The 22,619-nt window shown below is 37.8% G+C and overlaps 1 protein-coding gene across 9 annotated transcripts in view; it reads right to left on the bottom strand.

The window, feature by feature from the left end:
• The window catches only part of tenm4 (teneurin transmembrane protein 4), a 147,149-nt gene that overhangs the window by 81,704 nt on the left and 42,826 nt on the right, over positions 1-22,619 (bottom strand). For 7 of the 9 annotated variants that reach the window (XM_063494318.1, XM_063494319.1, XM_063494322.1 and 4 more), the window contains exons 4-5: positions 9,890-10,111; positions 182-431 (exon numbers count right to left, since the gene is read on the bottom strand). In XM_063494318.1, the coding sequence (XP_063350388.1) occupies positions 182-431; positions 9,890-10,111 (472 nt within the window). The remainder of the gene's footprint in view (positions 1-181; positions 432-9,889; positions 10,112-22,619) is intronic. The other 2 variants (XM_063494324.1, XM_063494325.1) reach the window with 1 other exon arrangement.

Genomic DNA, 22,619 nt, shown 5'->3' with positions numbered 1-22,619 from the left:
TTTGCCCCTAGCAGGATATTTTCCATTTTATTGCTTTGCTCCTTGTTAGCACTGTGGTAATTTAATATGGAGCGGACAGCAGGAACAGGAGGAAACGCCAGGTTCAATGGCACCAGCTCAGCTCAAGTCTTCCAGATGCCAACTTCTCTATACATTGTCTGAGAGACAAACTATACAGTACCTTGTTTCCAGGGGGATGTTGCTGTTAAGTAGCCAGTTGTCCTGTGCACTGCCAGAGTCTTGACCACTGGCGGGACCCTCAGGAGGAACGGAGCTGTCTGTGGGCGCAGGACTTGGGTTGCTCCGTGGTGTGTAGTTGCTCCTATTCAAGGAGTTAATAGAGGCTGCATGGTGCTGATGATTGGGCGAGTGGGAGTGGGAGAGTGGTAGAGGAGGCGTCCGCAGCCGAGAGTGATTTTGAAAGGCTCCGTCTGAAAGAAAAAAAAACAGAAAAGAAATAAAACATGGAACAGATATTTTAAAAGAATAGAAATTCGACTCATTTACTGTTTGCTTTCAGGCACTTTTGGGTTACCTTTGAAGGCACCATCAAAGACAGCCAGATTCAGTTTGCTTGCCAGCATAGCTAGAATATGGCAGCTCCTTTGAGGATGCACATTCCAAAAGGTTTGTGAAAGCAAGCTCATGTGTGTAAACTAACTGGTTAAGACAAATCCAAAGCTTATTTCACGCCTTATGGTGTTATTTCAGCCCAGTCAGGAACAATATTCTGACTGATGAATGATTAGACACAGCTTCGGTAGCACATACACTCACCAGTCACTTTATTAGGTCCAACTGTTCAACTGCTTGTTAATGCAAAAATCAGCCAATCACATAGGACCGTGTTTAGGCATGTAGACGTGCACAAAAGTGCTAAAGTTCAAACTGAGCATCAGCATGGGGAAGAAAGATCATGGCATCATTGTTGGTGCTAAACAGGCTGGTCTGAGCCTTTCAGAAACTGATGATCTGCTGGGATTCCCAAACAACCATTACTAGGGTTCACAGAGTGTGGTCTGAAAAATACACAATGCCCAGTGGCATAGTTGATGCCAGAGGTCAGAGGAGAATGGCCAGACTGATAAGCAAGCAGAATAAACTATAATACCAACTTTTACAACCAAGATATGCAGAAGAGCATTTCTGTACACACAGCGCATCAAACCTTGAAGCAGATGGGCTACAGCAGCAGAAGACCACTGTTGGTCACTCATGTCAGCTAAGAATGGGCAACTGAAGTTCACACTGAAGTACATTAGGCTAGGCTACAGTGGCAGAGTCAGAGTTTGTGGTAAAAAAAAAACATCAAAGAATGGATCCATCCTGCCTTGTATCAATGATTCAGGTTTCTGCTTGTGGTGTAATGGCGTATAAGATATTTTCTTGGCACACTTCAGGCCCCTCAGTACCAATTGGACATCAATTAAATGCCACCTGTCTTCTGATGGCTGCTTCCAGCAAGGTAATGTGCCATGTCACAAAGCTCAAATCATCTCAAACAGGTTTCATAAACATGACAATTAGTTAATTGTACTCAAATGGCCTCCACAGTGACCAGATCTTAATCCAATAGAGCACCTTTGGGATGTGGTGAAATGAGAGACTCACATCAAGGAAATCTGCAGCAAGTGTGTGATGATGTCACGTCAATATGAACCATAATCTCTAAGAAAAATGTTTCCAGCATGTTGATGAATCCATGAAGAGTTAGGGCAGTTTTGAAGGAACTTGGTAGTACCAGGAACCTGGAATTATCAAGGTATATCTCACAAACTGACCAGTGAGTATAAATTAACACCAAAACTAACAAAGTTTTTCACCTTTTCACTTACCAAAAAAACCCACTCTTAAAAAAAGTCCTACTTCTGCTCATTATTTTCCTAACTGACCTCTATCAGAGTGTTCTCTCTACCTCCCACAGAGACATGTGACAGTTTATTCAGATCAGACACTGACTCCTGTGTAAACAGATTAGCCGGCCTCTTCCTGAAACACACCAATTCACTCGGCTTTTCTGAATTTGCATTTAGCGTTTGTTTGAGCATGCACAGTTTTTTAAAATAAACAATACTTTGTTTGCCTCCAAACTTCAATCCCGTAACTGCCGCAGCTTAAGTGAAACAAATTCAAGATTTGATCCAGATTTAATCAACCAGATTAAGAGTGACTCCACTGGTTATGTACCATTTCAAAGCTTTTAGCAGCAAAATTTGCTCTTTTTTCTTTCTTTTTTTTTAACTAACTCTATTGTCACTTTTTTAAGAGGATTTAAAACTATTAGATATGAAGTCTAGAAGGAGAAATTGTACCCTGTGGTTTTATATTCACTATTTGATACTGTGCAATTCATGAGATAGAGGACCAATGTCTGTGTGCACTCTGTATCCATTTATTTCCACATCTGCTAAGCCATTCATCAATCAATGAACTCCCGGCTTTACACAGAGTGGCTTTTCTTTATAGCAGTAAGCCTCCTTTATTTCACAGATATCCACAACACTAAATTGCCAATTTACAGCAGAGAGAGCAGAATACAGACACACACAAAGCTTATTTTGTATAATCAGCTCCTTCATTAAAGCGATACCTACTCATGCCAGTCAAGAAGCTTAGAGTCATTTCAGATATTTTTAGGGTCAGGAACATGAAGCTCTGATATCAACATGTGTCAATCAAAGCAGGCACAATAAGAACTTTTAAGGTGCACACTGGGTATTCAGAAAACACTATTATTAAGCTTCAATGCTTAGGTCTAGTCTGCAAAGTGGGTATAAAGTCCTTTGTGTTCAGAGGTGGCATGCTAAATAATGGCTCAGCAAAAGAAATCAACACAAAATGTGCCATGCTTTATTAAGCAAGCCTGTTTCTTTTCAGGATTTAAACAAGCTGTTGCTTTACAAGGCACTAGGTAATTTTATACACAGTTTCATATTGTTTCAGTCTAGTTTTTCTGTTTCTTTACGTTCCATTAACTACCACCAAAAAAAGGAAAACATTTTAATTTTCACCTGGCTCAACGCCACGTAATCTACATATTTTCTAATGTAAAAGAACCACTGAAAGAAGAAATTGCTATATGATGTATTTGTTGCACTGACAGATGGTCGGCTACTAAGTTCTCCACTTCTGCACAATGTTGCCTCTGTGCTTAGTCGAGACAGTGAAAGAGAAGCACACCACAGTCGTTATCAGCAGTGGACTAGTGTGAGGTAAAGCCACACGGTTGTTGATGACCTCCTTCCTGCTCAGTAATGTAACTGATTCCCTAAAGCCATTAATAAGGATATGCTAATTAGTTACAGGGACACCACAGATACACTGAGAAATATATCACAAGGACAAATGCATCGCTGCTCTGGAATGCATTTACCTTTAGGTAAACAAATACTTTACTTCCTACTGTATGACCATCAAGTAAATGTAGGGCAACAAGTAATTAATTCCTCTAACATATTTTTGTTCCACCTGGGGACCATAGAAGCAGTCCCCAGTGTTATAGCAAGGCTCTTAAGAGCTTGCTATAACATAAAAAATTGCCACGAAAATAAATTGGTGCACATCAATATATCATAAACTTAATATAAGTATAAATTAATACAAGTATGCAGAATGGGCTTGCAGTGTATAGTTAGGACTACTGCCTCTTTTGTTCACTCTGTTTAAAGACCACAGGAGGAACATATTTGAAATATACTTTCTGAAGTCTGAGCTACTCTGATATTTAGATTTAAATTTACATTTTAAACCTTAATGTATCAACAGTTTTAAAACTGATGGAAAATAATTCTGGTTGGGTATTCCACCTTTGACCTGCCTGTGGATACTGTAACACAGAAAAGCCATCTCTAAATTCAAGACAGCAGTTAAAGGCTGCAGAAGACTGAAAACCTTCTGCAGCCTTTAATCAAACCATTGATCATCATATGCCCCCTAAAACAATTTCCTTTATTGTGTTTTCACTGATTCATTCCCTTCTGATGAGCTGCTGCCTGCTGAGACTGATTCCTCATCGTAGCTCTCCTTCTGGCACCTGGCAGCCACTGCTCTGCTTTAGCTGTTTGCTAACTATTAATGAGTTATACGTTCAGGATCGAATATAGGTCCGAAATAACATGTAAATTTCTAACTTTAATTTTTCTATTTCTTTTTAAAATGTACATATGTAAAGGCAATTTCCTTCTAAGGTAAAATTACAAAGCTGAAAACGTTTTTTGTTTTTTTTAACTCAAGTCTGTACTTTATGGCCCAGTAGGGGGTCAAGGTCCACACGTTTGACAATCTAAAAATCAGTTTTGCAGTACAACCAAACTTCCATGCACTACAATGTTTTTATGAACCTCGGAGAACCCTGAAAGCTGCAAATTACAAAGATAATTTACTACGCACAGTCAACTCCAACTGTTTTATTGGCTTTTTGAGAAGTTTTCCCAAACCTGCCAACCTGTTTACATATAAGCAATTCCCAGCACACTGAACAGTAGAACAGATTATAATAAAGAAAAAGATAAATACTCCTTGCACCTGGCTCAACAGCCAGGCAAAAAGTCATTCTTATTTTTCTGAACAGAAACAGAAAGACAAGAAACGGGTCTGAGACCAAGCACAGTGAAACATGACCCCCACAGATGTGGTGATTCAGCAACAATTATTCACTACTATCCAAAGGATGCAAGAAAATAAATGGTTTTCTATTGACCTGCTTTGCACAACAAAATTGGCACAAAAGAAGATTCATTTGTTATCAGAGAGTCAGAGAAGGACTTTGTTACCATAGCCAAACTTTCACAGGACATTCAAAACAGAAGCCTAAAGATACCCATTCAGTCTGGGAATGTGGCATATTCATTTTTCTTTCTAACAGATGTATGCACTGGTTAAGGCCTCCTGATGCTTTTCTAGACAAGTAATTAAGGCAAATCCACTTCATTAGCTACGACCTCACCCTGCACTCTGAGAAATAAGAGAGATGTCTAATGGTGGAATGTTATAATTACTGGGAGACTGCTGTCCCATTTGTAAAAAATAGTGACACAAAACTCAGGGAAAGATTAAATAAAAATTAATGGTTAATGTTCCACAAGCAAGTAAAACAAAAAAATAAAGCTAAACTAAAAGAAAACAAAATAATTCAAACTCCTTGTAATACTTCTACTAAAACAAAGTTACGATTTTTATTTAAGGATTTGAAATTGGGGTTATTGAGAAGTCCTGGGTATGTTTATTTACTCATGAGCTACTTTATTGAGCTTGTTAATGAAATACTCAGAGCGTATGCAGTAGCCAAACTTTGAATTTTACTCTCAACTACAACAACAATAAAATCGACAACCAGTCACAGCAGAGCATCCCTTCATTTGATCCAATTTAGCACTAATTGAGCCAACAAACCAATAAGAGCAGACTGGGATTTTCGGGTTGGCTACCTTGGCATTTGAGATCGAAAATAGGTGTTTCTGTGATGAGAAAATTATGTGCTATGTAAACCTTATATGGCACTAAAATAAAAATATTAACTTATACATTATATAGAATTATATCAGCTCTTTAAATCAGTGGATACAGTGGATATACATAATAGACTGAATCAATATAATACCAGATATTGTGCTTGCAGTGTGCGTTATTTGCCACATTCGGCAAATCACATACAGAGGCCAGCTTCTCAATTTACCACTCGGTATAAAGACCTGGGTTGCGGGATGTTGTATTTCTGAACAAGGACAGTGGATGAAATCTATGGCAGTGATGGTCACACCTGATGAAATAAAGTGATATGACATGCTCCAAACACCCGATCAACGCATTGAGGTGTGAGCTATTCGATACAGAATTAATCAAAAGCTATCAAGCGCCCAGATAAATCATTAAATCTTGCTTACTGCTACATCCCCTATGGCTAATCACAGGAGCAAAATTTCCAGTTGAGTACCATTTGTCTATAAAAATACAAATAGAATTTGTCACGAAGGCAGTGAAGCTGCACACTCTACTGACTCTCAGAGGCTGGTTCTCTCTGCTGGACTTGCTTTTTCTTACAACATTAGAGAAGTCTGAATGGAAGATACATGAGGGAATTTCAGCTGTCTTTGCTGGACCCATTTGAGAGGTAACAGGTGCCGAGAACAACGTGATGTGTTTAACGCTCAGTCCTCCACTCGCTCTCTATGGAAAAATAGGGAAAAAACATACTGAATTGTGACTATAATTTCACCTTCATCACCGAAGTAGAAAAATGTTGATATTTTAGAAATATAAGATCCCCAAACAAGCTTTTACAAAGGGGGTGAGTAAGTAGAAAAGACTTGCTGGAAGTAAATATATTTATCCAAAAAATATATGTGGTTGTTTTTAATATTGCAACAAAAAATATATTAATAACATAATTCAGAAAAATCTAGTTTTACAGCAATTTAATCTATAAGGATTTGCTTGCAAATGCTTCTCTCACCCTGAGATCTAATGGATTTTCTGTCATTCCCTGAGCTGCCTTAGAAAGAACAAGACAAGTGGTTATGTATGCTCTGTTCTGTATGTCACTCTGCTGCAAATCCATCAAGAGGTTGGAGATTTTGTTAGAGGGCACAGATGGTCTCCAATCATCATGCAATGGAAGTAATGCATCTCACTTTGTGTCAATGAAAAGAAGATATGTAGGTATGCAAAATGCATTATCCATGGTCCCTGCGCACTGACGGACAGCAAGTTGAATGGAACTGGACAAATTGTCTGTTGACTCTAGTTCATTGATAACTTGAAGCTATTACTAAGAGAAACCAATTTCTTTTTATATGTCAGTTCAAAAAAAATAAAAAATCAGATCCTCAGAAAAACAGGGGCATAGCATTGCAGTGCCATGTGCTACTCATTAAATTATTATTTAGCCTCAGATAGTTTTATTCCTCACGGTGTCTGTGGCTAAATTACTTTCTGGTGTGACCTCTTTTAACCACATTTCTCCGTCCTTGCAGACGCAGCGGGATGATTAAGCAGTTCAAATGAAGACTTATTTGAATTCACACACAGCTATGTCCCCGGGCCTTCTGTCCGGCTCAGCATTCCTGCTTGGTCAGCTGTGCGGTGGTGGTGGTGTGCTGGCCCTTTCACCAGGGAGCCCGGCTGCGCTGAAAGCTAACACTGGCCGACCCCATGCTGTTTTGCATTAAGAGATGCTAATACTGGGAGTTTGCAGTGTCTCAGATCTTGTGGCTCAGTGTGGCAGCGGGATCTCACTGGCAGTCTCCTCGGGAAGAAGCCCCTCAGAGAAAGCTGAGGGCCACAGTGAAACACATGCTTCATAAAAGAACTGCAGGCTTCAGCGAGCAGCCTCATCAGCCTTAGAGAAACTATGGCTCAGTGTTCCTCTAGATAAAAGCAGGACTACCCCCACCCCACAGGAAAAAAAAAAGGGAAATAAATAAACACTGCTGCCTTGAAAGCTACTAATGTGAATAATGATATGCTGCTGAGAGTGTTTACTTGTTCAAAATCTAGCAGAACATTTTAAGTCCTGTATGGGGGCTCAAAGACAACCTTGAGCAAATGTAATTTTAAGCGATAAAAAAAACCACCTGTTTTTCAGAGCAATAGATATACTGTGAGACAATTATTTTGGCATGCAAATTTTCTGTGGTTGTTTGCTGCCAATAATAACATTTTTTTTGCTACAGTCTGTTAACCCTGACTTTGAATTTTTCTTCTACAACTGACCTGCATTTAAAAAAAAGATCTGATTTGATATTCCAGTCATTTTTGCCATGGTGGCTTTTAAATTACCTTTTTTTTTTTTTTTTTTTGCTCATGCAATTCTCACTGAAACCTGAGATGCATACCAAATTCACATTTACATTTAGTAACATGAAACCTTTTTTATCCATAATTTTAACTTCTGTATAAAACAGAAAACATCTGAATTATTTTTCCAGATGTTTAATTAAACAAATATAGAAATGTGGAATTTGGTTAATTATATTGGCTATGTCATTTTGTGTATACAACACTCATGCAAGCTCAATGACAGATACATTTATGTAGCTCATGATAACATTGCCACTAATTATTTGACACAAACTACACAGACAGTTCTCCAAATTTGAATTTAAAAAGAAAATCTGCAAGACTATAGAATGACAGGCATCGAACAAGCTTACATAACTCATTAGGTGGTTTAAGTTAGCTGAAGAACTAAGGCTATTTCCTCTTATATAACTGTACGTCGCTTCTTACTGTCAAACATTGTGTAGAACTAAATAATAACATTCATTAATGAAGAATCTCAAGCAATGCCCATTTTGCAAAGCACTAAGCAATATTTACAAGTTTCTCAGAACAGACAAGAATGGAAATATTAAGAGCTCTGGTGTACTGTTATATGAAATTGTATATGAAAGGCACATAGAAACTTGCTCTACTTTGCAATTTAACAATCAGTCTTACAAAACCTGAGATGACCAAAGCTACTGGTGGGGGACATTCCTCGTTGGTAGTCTCCAACCCCTTACTGACAGCCAGAGGCTAACCTAAACGATGTACCTATGCAAATCAGTGTCATTGTTATGAGACAAATCTGCTGCTTTAAAGGCCATTCCCCCCACCCATGTCCCCTTCAGCACAGTCATGTCACTGTTGGGTGACCAGCATGTTGCTACTGAGGAATTAGTGTTGAGATTTGCGATGGGATTAATAGCTCCTTCTCCGGGCTTTCTAAACAGGCAGCTGGGGTAGTTTGGAGCTCTGTGAGTTAACCCTTTAGTATTTGATTTGTAAGATTGATCAGATATTTCGATTTTTTGAATTTTCCTTTGGGTTAATCCACCAGTAACAGATGTACAGTAGCTGAAAGACATCAACATTAAAACAACTCTAAAGCATCTTATTTAGCATGCAGATGTGAGTGATAAGTTTCATAATGTTTCATAAACACAAAGAAATAACTTTTTATACTGAAAATGAAGGTCTAAGCAACCAGTGAATATGCAAAAGTCTCTGAATTTGTAGCAACCAGAATAGTACAATGCAGCAACAAACAAATAATATATGACCATAATTTCAGCCTCTAGACCAGCCAAATTAGATTTACCTGCACACACAACTCATGCAAATAAAAAAGATATATCATTGTAACTGAAAGTTAACTATTGATAGTGTGAATAACATAGTCTGACTGCTGCTTGGTAAACATACTGTAAATATTTTACACTCACTACATTTTTGTCATCTCCTAACACCATGTTAGCAGTTTGTGCACAAATGTGAGTCTGTCAGTCTGAGTGAGTGTTAAGTTAACAGCAGGAGACATTGCGTTTCATGAGGAATAATTAGCTGACATTTATTAATAAGAAATCATGTTAGGACTCTTTAGAATCAAACTAGCTCAAAAACCATGCTTTGCTATGCTATTTAAATAAAAAAAAATGACAGAGTTTATTTTAAAACTGTTTTAACATAATTTCAGACCACTCAGACTTCAGAGTTCTATTAGGATACGGCAAGGACTACATTTCACCTAGTACTGAATACTGTCTTTTTTGTATTTCTTGTCTGAGGTGTGGAGGTTGCATGCAGCTGCTTTTGAGGGATTTTTAGATGGATACTCTCACCATCAAACATTGAAATTGAAGAGAAATATCTGTGACAAATATCTCATGCTGAACCAAAATCGTCCATCTCTTTGTGTGAGGCTCTGAACTTTGCAGACCTTGCTTCAGAGAGTGCTGTGCATTTCCTGAGGCTACATATCGACTCAAAAGTTTCTACTCTCTCTCATGGTGCTCAGAAAAAAGGGACATTTTCTTGCCTATAGCCATCCACATGACCTATAACACAACATATCCAGGAGCAGGGGAAGGCTAACCTCCACAAAGCAACAGTAGTTTGAAAACCAACTCACCATCAGCAGTAGCGGTAGCAGGAGCATACAGGTTCCCTGAGCCAGTTTTAACTAAGAATGAATTGGGGCCAAACTCATCCTCAGAGTCAGAGTCCTGGGCTGGCTGAGCCGCACAGTTACCTAGCAACCCTCTCTGGCTCTCATTGGCTGCAATGGAAGGGGGAGGGTAATGGAGCTGCTCAACAGGGGAGGAGGAGGCGGATGAACAATGCAGCGGAGGACCTGTGGACCACAAACAGAGACAACACATGGGGGGGAAATGAAACACACCCAAACACAGGCAACATCACACAGAAGCAGAACACACACACACACACACACACACACATGCAAGACTTAACTCTGACACTTCAAAAACAAACAGGGACACATCTGCCTTTGTCTCCGCCACCTCATCCCAGCTGGGAAGAACAATACAAACAACTGAAATGACTTTGAGATAGAATAGAAAAGGCAAATGGCTGGCACTGGTTTAGAGAAACAAAAACAACAAAACACCTTTTTGGGATGTTTAATGCGAAAAAGGGGGGATAATTACAGGTTACAATGCTCAAATCCAAAAGCAAAGGGAAAAAAATAAAAAGAGGAAAACAGAGGTGACGTGTTAGGGTGTATGGAAACATTACAGTACAGCAAATATGCATCCCATCAGGAGCCTTCAAATTACTATGAATCTAAAAACTCTATCTAACATAACTGCCATTCTCCAAACTACAAAAGGTACACTGAGAGATAAGTGATTAGAGATCAAATTTGCGCACTGTGCAGCAAGCATATGAACATGTCCCTCATTCTGGTGACTGTTAATACCCCCTCCTGTGGAAATATATAAAACCTCCGCCAGTCAAGAAATGAATCCAACCTGAACCAATCCTTCCTTTTTTGTATGTACACTGTGTCCATCTTAGCTTTTGTACTTGTCAGTAATATAAAAAATAAAACAGCATAGTTGTCAGAGTGGTCAATTGCCTTTAAAGCATGAATCATCTTGTTATATTTCAATATATTTCCAGAACTCTTACATCTGGATATGGTACAGTTTTGTCTGTTAAGCCTTATTGGCTCCAATCACATGCTGTCAGGGAATGTTAAATCTCCACAAAGACCTCCTATTAATGTGTAATTAACTTTTGATGGAACTCTGCAGTACGCTGAAAATAACACTGCTTAAGTAACATGACTACAGCGCACAAAAGCCATCAGTTTGGCGCTCTCCCCATTTTTCCATCAGTCCTACTGTCTTGATGTTGAAATTCCAGCTGACCTGATTGTCATTTATCAGGAGAGATGATTTTCGTCTATGTCTGTAATGATCCCTGAAGAGTATTAAAACACGACTCACTGACTCGCATCTAATTAGGAAACAATTAGTGATATTAACATATCAGCCACAGCCCTACACAAGCAGTAAACGTCCACTGCTTCAGAGAGTCACAGTTTGTGCTTTACACACACTTCACACCAGAGACTTCATTTTTTTCTCAACTCTCTAATGCCGGTTCAGTAATGGGTGCTGAGGCATAGTGGTCCTGCTGTGGGTTAATGGCCAAGACACTGCTGTGATTGAATGTGCAGGAATGTATAACGGCGAGAGGAAAAGCTGTAGCAAAGAGCATTATCACGGCCATTGCCTGATTCAACGGGATTCATCTAAGACATGTATTAGTATCAAAAAAACAACTCTGTGCTGCTAAATCAAGTACCACTTGACAAGGTAGTACCTGACGCTATTTAAGACCAACCGTAGGATTGAAATGCTTGACGAAAAAGACAAAGATGAGCTGCACAAGTGCCTTGGACTGAATATTACTGCATTTTCCTCTAAGAGAGAATTCATCAGTGAGACCAGAAAAGATTAAAGTCCTCTAAACATGGTCAAAGTCATAACGTAAATGAGGTCAAGGTAGTCATGTTCAGAAGCCATTACTCTTGCACACAAAGGTTCTACTGTCTCACTGCATTTAATTAATACTGCCTTACCCACACCACATCCACCTGAAGCCAGACACAAGGCCTCTGCAGACAGAAAGCCACAGCTTGAGATGGCCAGAGAAGTTTCTCTGGCTGCCAGAGTTGATTGCTTTTGCCTTCGCTCACTATATTACAGCAGCAAAAGGGAACCTTTAATTAGGGCCCCTTGGACCATGCCCAACTGCTGTAGCTTCTGACAGCTTCAGGAAGTGCCTTTTACTGCCTAGTTTGTCCCAACTGCTAAAACAGATGACCATCCACTGCATTTAAGGTCTTAATCTACTCATTAGCAAGCCAATTACAAGAACAGGCAAATAAGTGTGATCTGTAGGTAAGGAAATCTGCTAAATACATTGTTGCTTTTAGTGCTTGCTCCCTATAAAACTGCTGACAAAATGTATTTCAATAGATTTGGGTTGTTCTAAACCAAAGGAACCTACTAATAATGTAACATTCTTGCATTAAATGCATGTAACCCCCTCTGCAAACAAACATTTAGAAATTCTAAAACGTTTTACTTTCAGTATCATTAAATTATATTCATTTTAATAACACTATTATTAAAAATGCTCAAATGTGTCAGAATAAAGTGTGAAAACAGAATAGAATGAATGGCTAATTATTTAAAATGATAATCTGACAAACACAACAGGTAAGGCTGAAACAGAGGAAGCAATAAAACACTACACAAGCGTAATGCTACACCACTTGGTGGATATGGGTGGATATAGAATATAGGTTTCATATGAATAAAAGTACGCTTATATGAAATGGAATTTGTATAAAATTTATGCAGTGAGTAATCAAAAGTCACTCAGAGAACAATAATTGAAATCAGAAAAAAGATAAAAACTGAAGCACTGTGAGGCTTTTTAAAAATAATAATTGAAAGATTTTATATTTTATGTTACAGTTCTACAGGTCAAAGAAAAAAAAACTGTATGTGGTGTATGAATTACAGACATGATCCTAGCAGCAGTATGAACATGCAAATGTATGATGAAAAAATTCGATCAATTCTTTTTATAATCCTACAGCTTAAAATAAATAAGCAAAAACTGACCAAAGACTAGTAATGGGCATGGTCTACATCATGCAAATGGGAGCATAAGATTCTTTGGTAGAATCACCTCTGTGTGTTTATACATCACTACTGTACTTAATCATTAGCAATTATTAAACTATAGTTCTCACTCTCTCTCTTCATAGTTTTCCTTTTCTCCTGTCTCTTTGATCTCACCTTCATTACACTTTAAACTGGTCACAGCAGATTGTTGCCCCTCCCTGAACCTGGTTCTACTAGATGTTTCTTCCTCTTAAAAAGGATTTTTGTCTTCCCACTGTCTCCAACTGCTTGCTCATAGGGGCTGTGTGATTATCGAGGTTTCTTTCTTATATTGTAGGGTCTTTAACTTACAATAAAAGCACCTTAAGGTGACTGTTGTTGTGATTTGGTGCTATGTAAATGAAACTGTATTGAACTGAACTGAATTCAATTGTTAAACTGTTTAAGAAATTCACAAATCAACAAAAAAGAAGTTCGCATCTTCAGTGGCAGAGCTCCATGTCCATGCTCCATGAGTGGTGACATAACATTTGCACTCTGCCGCTATTCTGGGCATGATATTGCATGTAATCTAAATTTTTTACAGTAACTGACAAGTGCAGCACGAGGGGGTTTCCAAATGGGCAAGGCAAGTTTGTGACTACTAGAAAAAAATATAGAAAAAAAAATCAAGAAAAGTATTTTTTTTTAGCTGTTTTAGGATTTTTCATTTGCTTTATCACTAGTGCTCTGGCTGCACTAGTTAAAATTCCATTACACAGATCTTTGGGATCTGGGTAATGGATTTTTGTCAAGATGATGCTGTGCTTATCTGACTTACTTTCTATTTTTATTTAATTAGTTTATGCAAAATTTCTTTTTACCAATTTTCACCTTTACCTTTCTTAAACACTGTTTTACACTGCCTTTTTCAATCGTTCTAGAGTTGGAAACTGTTACAGAATCTACCGTATACTGGTTCACAAATCCCTATAATAGCATCTCACCCTGCATTAAGCTTTAAGCTGTTTTAACACATGTGCTGCAGCCGTGAACTTCTCTACACCGGAGGTGCAAAGGAGAATGTAAATGTCTGAAACAGTAAGACGGGAAATTAGCCAGTCTTTAACTTGTCAGCTACCTAATACACCTACCTAAGTCCGTGTGATGTCTGATTGCGCTGATGTACAAATAGTGCAGCTAATTGTCTGCTGTATTAGCTGCTAGTAAGACAGTGTGTTGCCTCCCACACATTCTATCCAGGAAGCTTCCTCATCCAAAAAATAAATAAATAAATAAATACAAATAAATAAATAAGACTACTTCCAGTAGTGCGGACTATCTCCTTCAATGTGCTACATGACAGTTCATGTGTGAAAATGGCTGTAGTGTAATAAATGTCACAAAATGGTGAAAAAACAGTATTCACAGTGTCACAGGGTAAGGTGACAAACATGTAAGGCATCCAAATTGTGTGTTACTGTGTGTGTGTGTGTGTGTGTGTGTGTGTGCGTGTGTGTGTGTGTGTGTGCGTGTGAGAGAGAGAGAGACAGAAATAAACACTATATAAAAACCACCAGGATAACCAATTTAAAATTACAGAAATAAAAAGCTGGAAAACTGATCATTTATTATTTAGCAATAATCAGCTATGTGCTGTGTCACTCAAACCAACAGCAACATAAAAAGCATTTGTAGCCACACTTTCTGCTCCAGATCTGTTTGTATATTATGCCTCTGATTATTATGTGAGTTCAGAAGTGGCTACAGACAAGCAAAGGCATTACCAAACTTATTTAAGAACTGCAACTGTTATGTGTACAGACTGTAATGCACATTCTGGCCTTGAGAAGCTACGAAACTAATCAGAATGATTACATTTGTGCATGAATGAGAAGCAGAATCAGTACAAACAAAAAAAGAAAATTTATGTTTAAAAATTCCTTTATTTGAGGAGGCTTCACATGCTAAGAGAGAGGAAATTAAATCAGGTAAACAAAGAATGTAATTTAGAGGGAGGATGTAATCAAGTGAAAAGAAAGTCGAATAAGAAGAATCAACAGAGTCCTGATATTTAAACCTGTTTTCTCTCCAAACTGAACTAATCTTTCTTATTTTACCACCGACTGATATAAAAGTCTGAAGTTATACATAGAAAATAAGACATATTCATGGAGATAAAATGTGCCATTCTTCAGCTACGCGACATGATAAACCAGGTCTATGACTGCTTTTGTTAAATACAAGCCACCACACAGAGGAAGGCTGGAGCAGATGAGTGACTCCATGATGAATGGAGTCACTCGTCTGAATTATGTTTACTTAAAAACTGCAGCTAAGGGCACTAAGCATATAGGACACAGAAGTATGACTCAGAGTCTCAGAGGAGACTGAGTGTCATCATCACATAGCTATTCTCTTTGTAAAATGCACATTGTGTTGAACAATGGTGGGCATGTAAGACTGTAGTAAAGACAGAATCATTTATTTTAATGCTAATCGTAATTTAATTTAATTACAGCATTGTACAATGATAATATGGCAACCCCGCACCCAACCCAAAAAAGGTCCAAAAAGCAAAAAAAAAAAAAATAGACAAATAGACAAAAAAGAACAAACAAGTAATATTATGTGTCAACAAATTGGCTTGGACGGTTGTGTGGTACCATTTGAACAGGAGTATGTGAAAGGTTGGCAGGTTGTCATTGGCAGATCAGTAAAATGTTATGTAATTTGCTCCTGGCACCAATTTTGTCATCCAGTGTAGGTGGAGTAGGATTCACTCCAAGATGTTATGCCATGAATAAAGCTTTTGTCATATTTTCGGCTGCTGAATTTTATCCTCAGCCATCATCAGAGGGCCTGACCGTGAATATTCTGATTTTCCCTGCTGCTGTAAGTGTTCCAACTGTGTTTAAACGTGGAGGTCAAATGGAAATGGACAGCTCTATTTTTTCTGTGTGCACATACATGCAAAGTGCTCGTCTCTACACCACAGTGGTTTTGTTCCTTGTCTGCACCTACTTGGCATTTTGCACCAATCTGCTGATGGTGGTTGGTGATGTCAGTGAAGTGCAATTTTAATGTCACGATTCAGCATCTTTTGCACTAATCACAGTAAGGACCTAATCAGAAACATGCAATGGGTGCAGCACAAAGGCTCTGTACTGTTTACATCATTACTTGGTGAAGGAGCACCTTTAAGTTCTCCTCTCCTCCTGCCGCTGTGCTCAGCTTTAATTGTACTGTTGCCAATCATCAGTCATCTATGCACAGATTTTTGTTATTTATTTTGATTTGATTATTATGTGCCAGATTTTGCTTATGAAGGTCCTCCTTTTCTCTTGATTAGCTGTCTTTGGACCCATCTGAAGGCTGCAGGTATGCGTTGCTTCTGCAGTGTCTAATTTGAGTGGCACACGGTGAAATGTGATTATGCACACCACCACCGATAGTCTTGATTAAATCTTCCACAATCAGAAGCAAGCATCTACTTCCGTGTCTACTATACGAAATCTTTACTTACACTTTATGGAGCAAAAATCTAGTGTCTTTGCCAGTGTCTCTGCTAAACAAGAGTGGGTTAAAATAAAGGTACTTCAGCAGTATTAAAGCTTTACTTCTAGAAAAAAATGACCCACAAGTGTTCGTGCTTTTCAAACTAAGCTATCAAAACAAATTAATACAACAGTGACTGTTGAGAAGCACTAAGGATATATTCTCTTCAAAGGAAAACAGCTGGCTTTATAAATAAGCCTATTATGCCAAACCAAATACAAATAATTGTCTATTAATTGAGTTTTATTTGCCTACAAGGTGCTTTGGCCACCAAGGTGCTTTAATTGGATAGTTAATAGCCTTTAAATTACCTGAGCATCTGCAATTCCCTTTTCAGCTTTCCAAGTTTTTTCCCCCCTCATAATGTCTTGTTGCTTAAAGCCCGAGTGGCCATATTTACTGTGTTAACCATTTAGGATTAAGTTGTCCGGGGAATGTTGTGTGACACAAGGTCTTTAAAAAGACTGATAAAGAGACGACTCCATTAATAAAGGAAGTCTGATTCTTTTTTTCTACTTGGGTGTTATCAAATGTATTCTCATGAACTATATCACCTATTTTACTTCATAATGAATTTCGAGAATATGAAAATGTGGTGTTAATATTGCCATTGTGTCACTGACAATCTCAGAGATTCAGCGTCTTTGTGACTAAATAATGTGAAATCCTGTAGTGGTCTCTGCACTGTAGCATGATGAACCTCTGCAACACACTGTCACTCAAGACTTTATCTATTACTAACCATATTTCGTTTATATTAAATTGCATTTTGTCCCGTAAGCCTTTAATTTGCATATCCTCAAAATGTATCTTAGACCATGTTAATTGTTGATATTGCTTAGTAAAAATACAAGCAAAAGCAGGTGGAAATGTTACAAAAGATCAACAAAAAGCAATGTTTATAACCCACCGCAGTTACAAAAATTTATTTTCTCATCTTTGTATTTCCAAAAATGTATATAATCTTTTTAATTACCATATTATCCATAATTTTTGCTGAATATAAACATTTTACATTTTCTTCTGACAAATATTTGTGAGGATAAGATCAATGGAAACAACAGAATTTGTAATAAGGCATGTAAAAAGTTATCAGGATTAGATTACAAGACTACAAGATGTATCTTGAATACTCATAGGGGTTGTATGTGTGCTCTGGTAATTGAACTAATAGCAGTTATACAGGCAATACGGACAACAAGGCAGCTTAATTTTCTCTTATGCATTATTATTAGAATTTCCAAATTGACATAATTGTGTTCTATGATACTGCTGCAAGCAACAACTAGCCTTTTGATAAAATTAACACTTGAAAAGTGATCTCACTTTAGGAAAAGAAAAAAAGAGAAAGAAAAGAAATGTAAACAAAAGCAAATTTGCAGCTTAAGGGGACAGAGTCATAAAAGTAACTCACCAAAAACAAGTGATAAACCGTATTGTAAACATATGTGGTATATTTTTTTAACTGTGATACTGCAAAGATCATCAAGCTACTTTACAATACTCAAGATTACACAAAACATGTCTGCTGTGTGACAACAAGACTTTGCTAATTGATTTGGTGCAATTCTATGTGACATCAAGTCCTCCTCCTTACCCCAACTCCACAATAGAACCATAGCCTAGCTTGCAGAGGAAGTGGGAAATAAGCTTTTATGAACCAGCATTGAAAAATTGATAAATATCTCTCTGATGGTGCCATTTACCTGTGAGGAATCAATATCATAATAACGAGAGTGAACCAAATGTATGATTGAAAATAAACTGTAAAAACACATAAATGTCTTTTTTCTTTATAGACGGGGCTAACCATTACTGAGAAAATGGAAATTATACTGTCTTGTAATAAAACAGTATGCCCACAGAAGAAACAATTCCATTTAAGACTTTCCCACTACACTTCTATCAGCACTTTAAGCAAAGCATCCATTACTTACAACAACTGTATGCTCTTAAAGAGACAAATGCTGAATTATAAATGGATGAGAAGAATAAATCCAGAAAACAAGAGAAAAAATCTCATCATCAATCATTAATGCAAATATTGTAGTAATAGCAGTAAAATGCTAGAAATAGTTAGTGATTTAGATCAAATGGGTAATTTTCATTAGTATATTCACAGGCAATGGGCCTAAGACAAATTTAACATCTTAGGCACTTTTAATCTATTCATCTGCATCTGCATGGGGATTAAAAAAAATCAGCAGCATTAGCAGACAGCAGAAAAGACAGATGCATTCCAGGGTATCACCTAGGAAGATGAACAGGAGGCCAGAGTGGCTTAGATTAGAGATGGCATTTCCTCTCTGGGTGATTAGAACCACAGACTCTCTCCCCAGTCATCCTCTACCCACATCCCTGCTTGGCTGCTGCCACTCTCTTGCATCCAGTCCACTCTATTTTTCTGTGCTGGAAGGAAAAGAAGAAAACTTGTGTGCCCCGCTATCCAGCTGAAAGACACCATCTGTTCTTACTTTTCTGTGACAAACAGAGAAATGAATCAGACTCGGTATTTAAAACTGAAATCAAGACTTTTTTCTCTTCGAAGAGAAACCCTAAATCCCGCTGAACGGCAAGCTTCGATTCAAGGGTAGCAACCTTTTTTGTGTTACCCTTAAGAAATGTTTTGACACCTAGAATAAACAGAGAACACAGTGTGCAGGCCAACTGAACATGCTGAGACAGCTAAGCTGATGCACTGTTTTTTGTTGTTGTGTTTTTTAACTGAGCAAACTGATTCGTTTTCAAGACTCCCTGGTTTTTAGGCCCAATCCCATTTTTCCCCCTTTTTTTTTTACAATTTACTTTGCTGGTCTTTTAAATCAGTGCTACTTCTGAGGCAGTCTGACATTGCTAAATCCCTCCATACAGCCCCATTTAAGCATCCCCGGGGTTTTCTTTGTTCTAGGATGAAAAGTAAAGGTTCCAATCCCCTCACCTCTCACTGTTAACAACATCCTGCAGGCCTGTGATGGCTGTTTTTAAGGATCTCCTGGTCGAAACAACTGTTCGCAAGTGACACTGTGACAAGACATCTTCTCTAACTGCACAGAAAAGTGCAGTAAAAACAGGCTTATAAACGCATCACGCCCATTTGGAGAATCCTCAGCAGAGGATTCTAGACTTCAAAGTTGTGCACATGGTAATCTGCTTTAAATGGATGTTTCGCGGCCTCTATCATAGCTCGATCATCAACTGAGCCGACTTAAACCATGGCTGAAAAAACAATACTAATAGTGGATAATTATCAGCTTTTACTTCGTCTGCATAGGCTGCTCCATTCCCTCTTCCATCGCACAAAGAGGCTGGTGAATAAACACAATGGCATGAATAAATAATGATCCCACAATCCTCTTAAGGTCCCCGAATAGTGAGGGGGAAAAAAGACAAAAGTTTACTTTTGGTGTTTGAGAGCAAGCAGAGCCTGAAATTGTAAGCGACTCATTAGGGCTACATGTGGCTTGCCTCGGGCCTTGCTGAACAAAGATAACACCATCCCCATCCTGCCATTCCTCAGTGCATTCTAGGGCTTGCCTAATAAAATTCTAAAGTATACCCTTAAGAAAAAGCTACATTCCTAATAAAAGACAATAAAGAGCTTAAACACGGCCTCAAAAAACTGAAAACCTTTACATCTTCCAAATTTTCACCTGGAATCCAAACTGTATAATACAGTAAAATTCTTTACTGAGAGAGACACATTTTACATGATTCCACCAGATGTTGTATATAGCCATCAGAGTAACACGCAGGCTTTCATGCTAAGAGAGTACACCTCTGTTAAAACTGATATCCTCCTCTCATCATGCTCTCCAGATAGCTTACATAAAAGCCCACTGTTTTTCATTTCAGACACTTTGTCAGTGTTGAAGAATTGATTTGTGTGTGTGTTCAGCTCCCACAGAGTGCAAGACAGTTCAAAAGGCTATCTAAAATACATGCTGTCAAGCGGCTTGTGTTTGTAAGTGCTTATATAATTCATAGCATGGTAAAAGTTAAGCCACTAAGAGTCAGCAACATGGTCAGTAAGATTAGTTTATACCACAAGAAGTTACACAAAGAGTAAAGCAATGTGGACATAAATGTATTTTGAATTTGAAAACAATTTCGACCTTATATAAATATATTCCAACCATCTAAGTACTTCTTATAATTCATCCAAGTATGTGGTTAACAATACTTGGTTGAATGTCAGTTGCAAGAATGTAAAAAGCAAAAGATATTTTGTGCAGACAGAAAACACCTTTTCTAAGGAACAATTATATAGTCGGTGTTCACAGCAAGGAAAACAATTTTTATTGCAAATGTCTTCCCAGGTGATGAAAAGCAAGTGGACTTGGACAACAGCACAAACATCATGATTATTTTTAAATAGTCCGTCAATCTACTAGCAAAAAAATTATAAGAATTTCCAATATTTTATATACAATTTTTCGTTTTACATTTTGACACATTTGTAAGGGTTAAAAAGAATCATTTAAGAATTAAAATAAGACAACATTGAACAGTTTGTTTACCAACAATTATGGTGAATAACTACCAATTACAGACAAATGTTAAATAAGTGCAGTGGACATCATGAACTTTAAACGATGGGCCTTTTTATAAGGGATTGCCTCAAGCAAAACACTGGGAAAAAAAAATATTAATTAATAATGAAAAACTGGAGAAGAGGAGGGGGATGGAAGCCCAAACTGGTGGACGGTAGAGCCAATCTCGGAAGGGTCCCTGGTGGCCCACAACCATCCAACAGCCTCTACAGTAGAATTCCTGCAATGGGGGATGTGGTCCAGGCCCAGCCAGCAGCGGACTTGCAGCAAGCCAACAACTGTCAGGCAGCTGTAAGCAGCCATTAATGAACCTTCCAAAGGTTCATTAATGGAAGCATTTTATGACTTTAACGTCTCAGCTTTGTTTTTGTTTTTTATTAGTTTTTTTTTGTTTGCGTTTTAGAAACGGGTGAAACACTTGGGGAGAATGAACATACAGTAAAAACAATAATTGCTTTATCCCAGTTATCTTGTTCTCATAATTGTTGGAAGATAAAATCCTAATTGAAAATGAAACTGGATTAATTGCCCAGCCCTAGTATAATGTTGCCTCAGTAATGTTACCTTGAGACATTTTAGTTCATATTAAACATACATTCTGTTACATAAAGGATGTTCTGAGCTAAACCACAGGATAAGAATGGAGTCCAATAAATATTTAATAGATAAATATGAGCCATAAGCCTAATCTTTTTTCAGTCCTTTGTTTACTGCATTCTGGCTACAGGTTGTATTATTATTCATGAGGCTGTCACTTTCTAGAATAAAATGAGACATTTACGGTTCTATCTTACTTCTATACTTTTCTTGGATGTGTACAGTGCGAAGAGAGCAGAACGTCTAGAAGTCTACTATGTGATAAGAAAAGGTACAATAAAGCTTTATTTATCCGAGATTAGGGAATATTTTTGCTTACAGCAGTTAATATAATTTAATAATAATAACATCAACAGCACTAAGAAAAAGAAAAAGTAGAAGCAAAACAAAATTTAAAATGTCAATAAATGTTTAACTGAATTGTGGCAGTAGAGCTGAAACAGTCTGTCAAAGAAAGTTCGCCGTTGCCACTCCAGTAAACGGTGAACAGTGTGGTCAGTATTATAAATTGGTATTTATTTTTTTCAGTGACCTCCTCTCGACCACAAATCTTCAAATATGTCCAATTTGTAGCCAATCAGAGAGCCAGCTTTCTGATCAGATTATCCATCTGTTAGTGTCACCAGCTCCGACGCAGTTCCCCCAGCAGACCCCAACAAAGCAGGCTGAGCTCACCACAACAAACTTGTAGAAAATCTTTTCCTGCCTCTCACTGTCTTTTAGCAAATGACAAAAGAGGCACACAAGACTTAAAGCTTGAATTAACATTATAACAATGTTAGGAAAATCAAAATATTCTTTTTTGTCCTCGCTTTTCCACTTCACTTTTGCAAAAGCCAACATAATATTATCGCAGCCATGCAACTGTTGTATGCTATAGAGTCACATAACTAGTGTAGTGTATAATTTTTTATAGTGGCTGTTTATCAGACAGCTGACTGACAGAAGTCAATTTATTTTGTAGTACCTGATTAAGTAGTTCAACTTGACATTTTGAAAACATACTGCC

This window comes from Pelmatolapia mariae, linkage group LG14, assembly GCF_036321145.2.
Source record: "Pelmatolapia mariae isolate MD_Pm_ZW linkage group LG14, Pm_UMD_F_2, whole genome shotgun sequence".
In the NCBI taxonomy this organism is placed as follows: Eukaryota; Metazoa; Chordata; class Actinopteri; order Cichliformes; family Cichlidae; genus Pelmatolapia; species Pelmatolapia mariae.
This window is presented reverse-complemented; position numbering and strand designations above follow the sequence as displayed.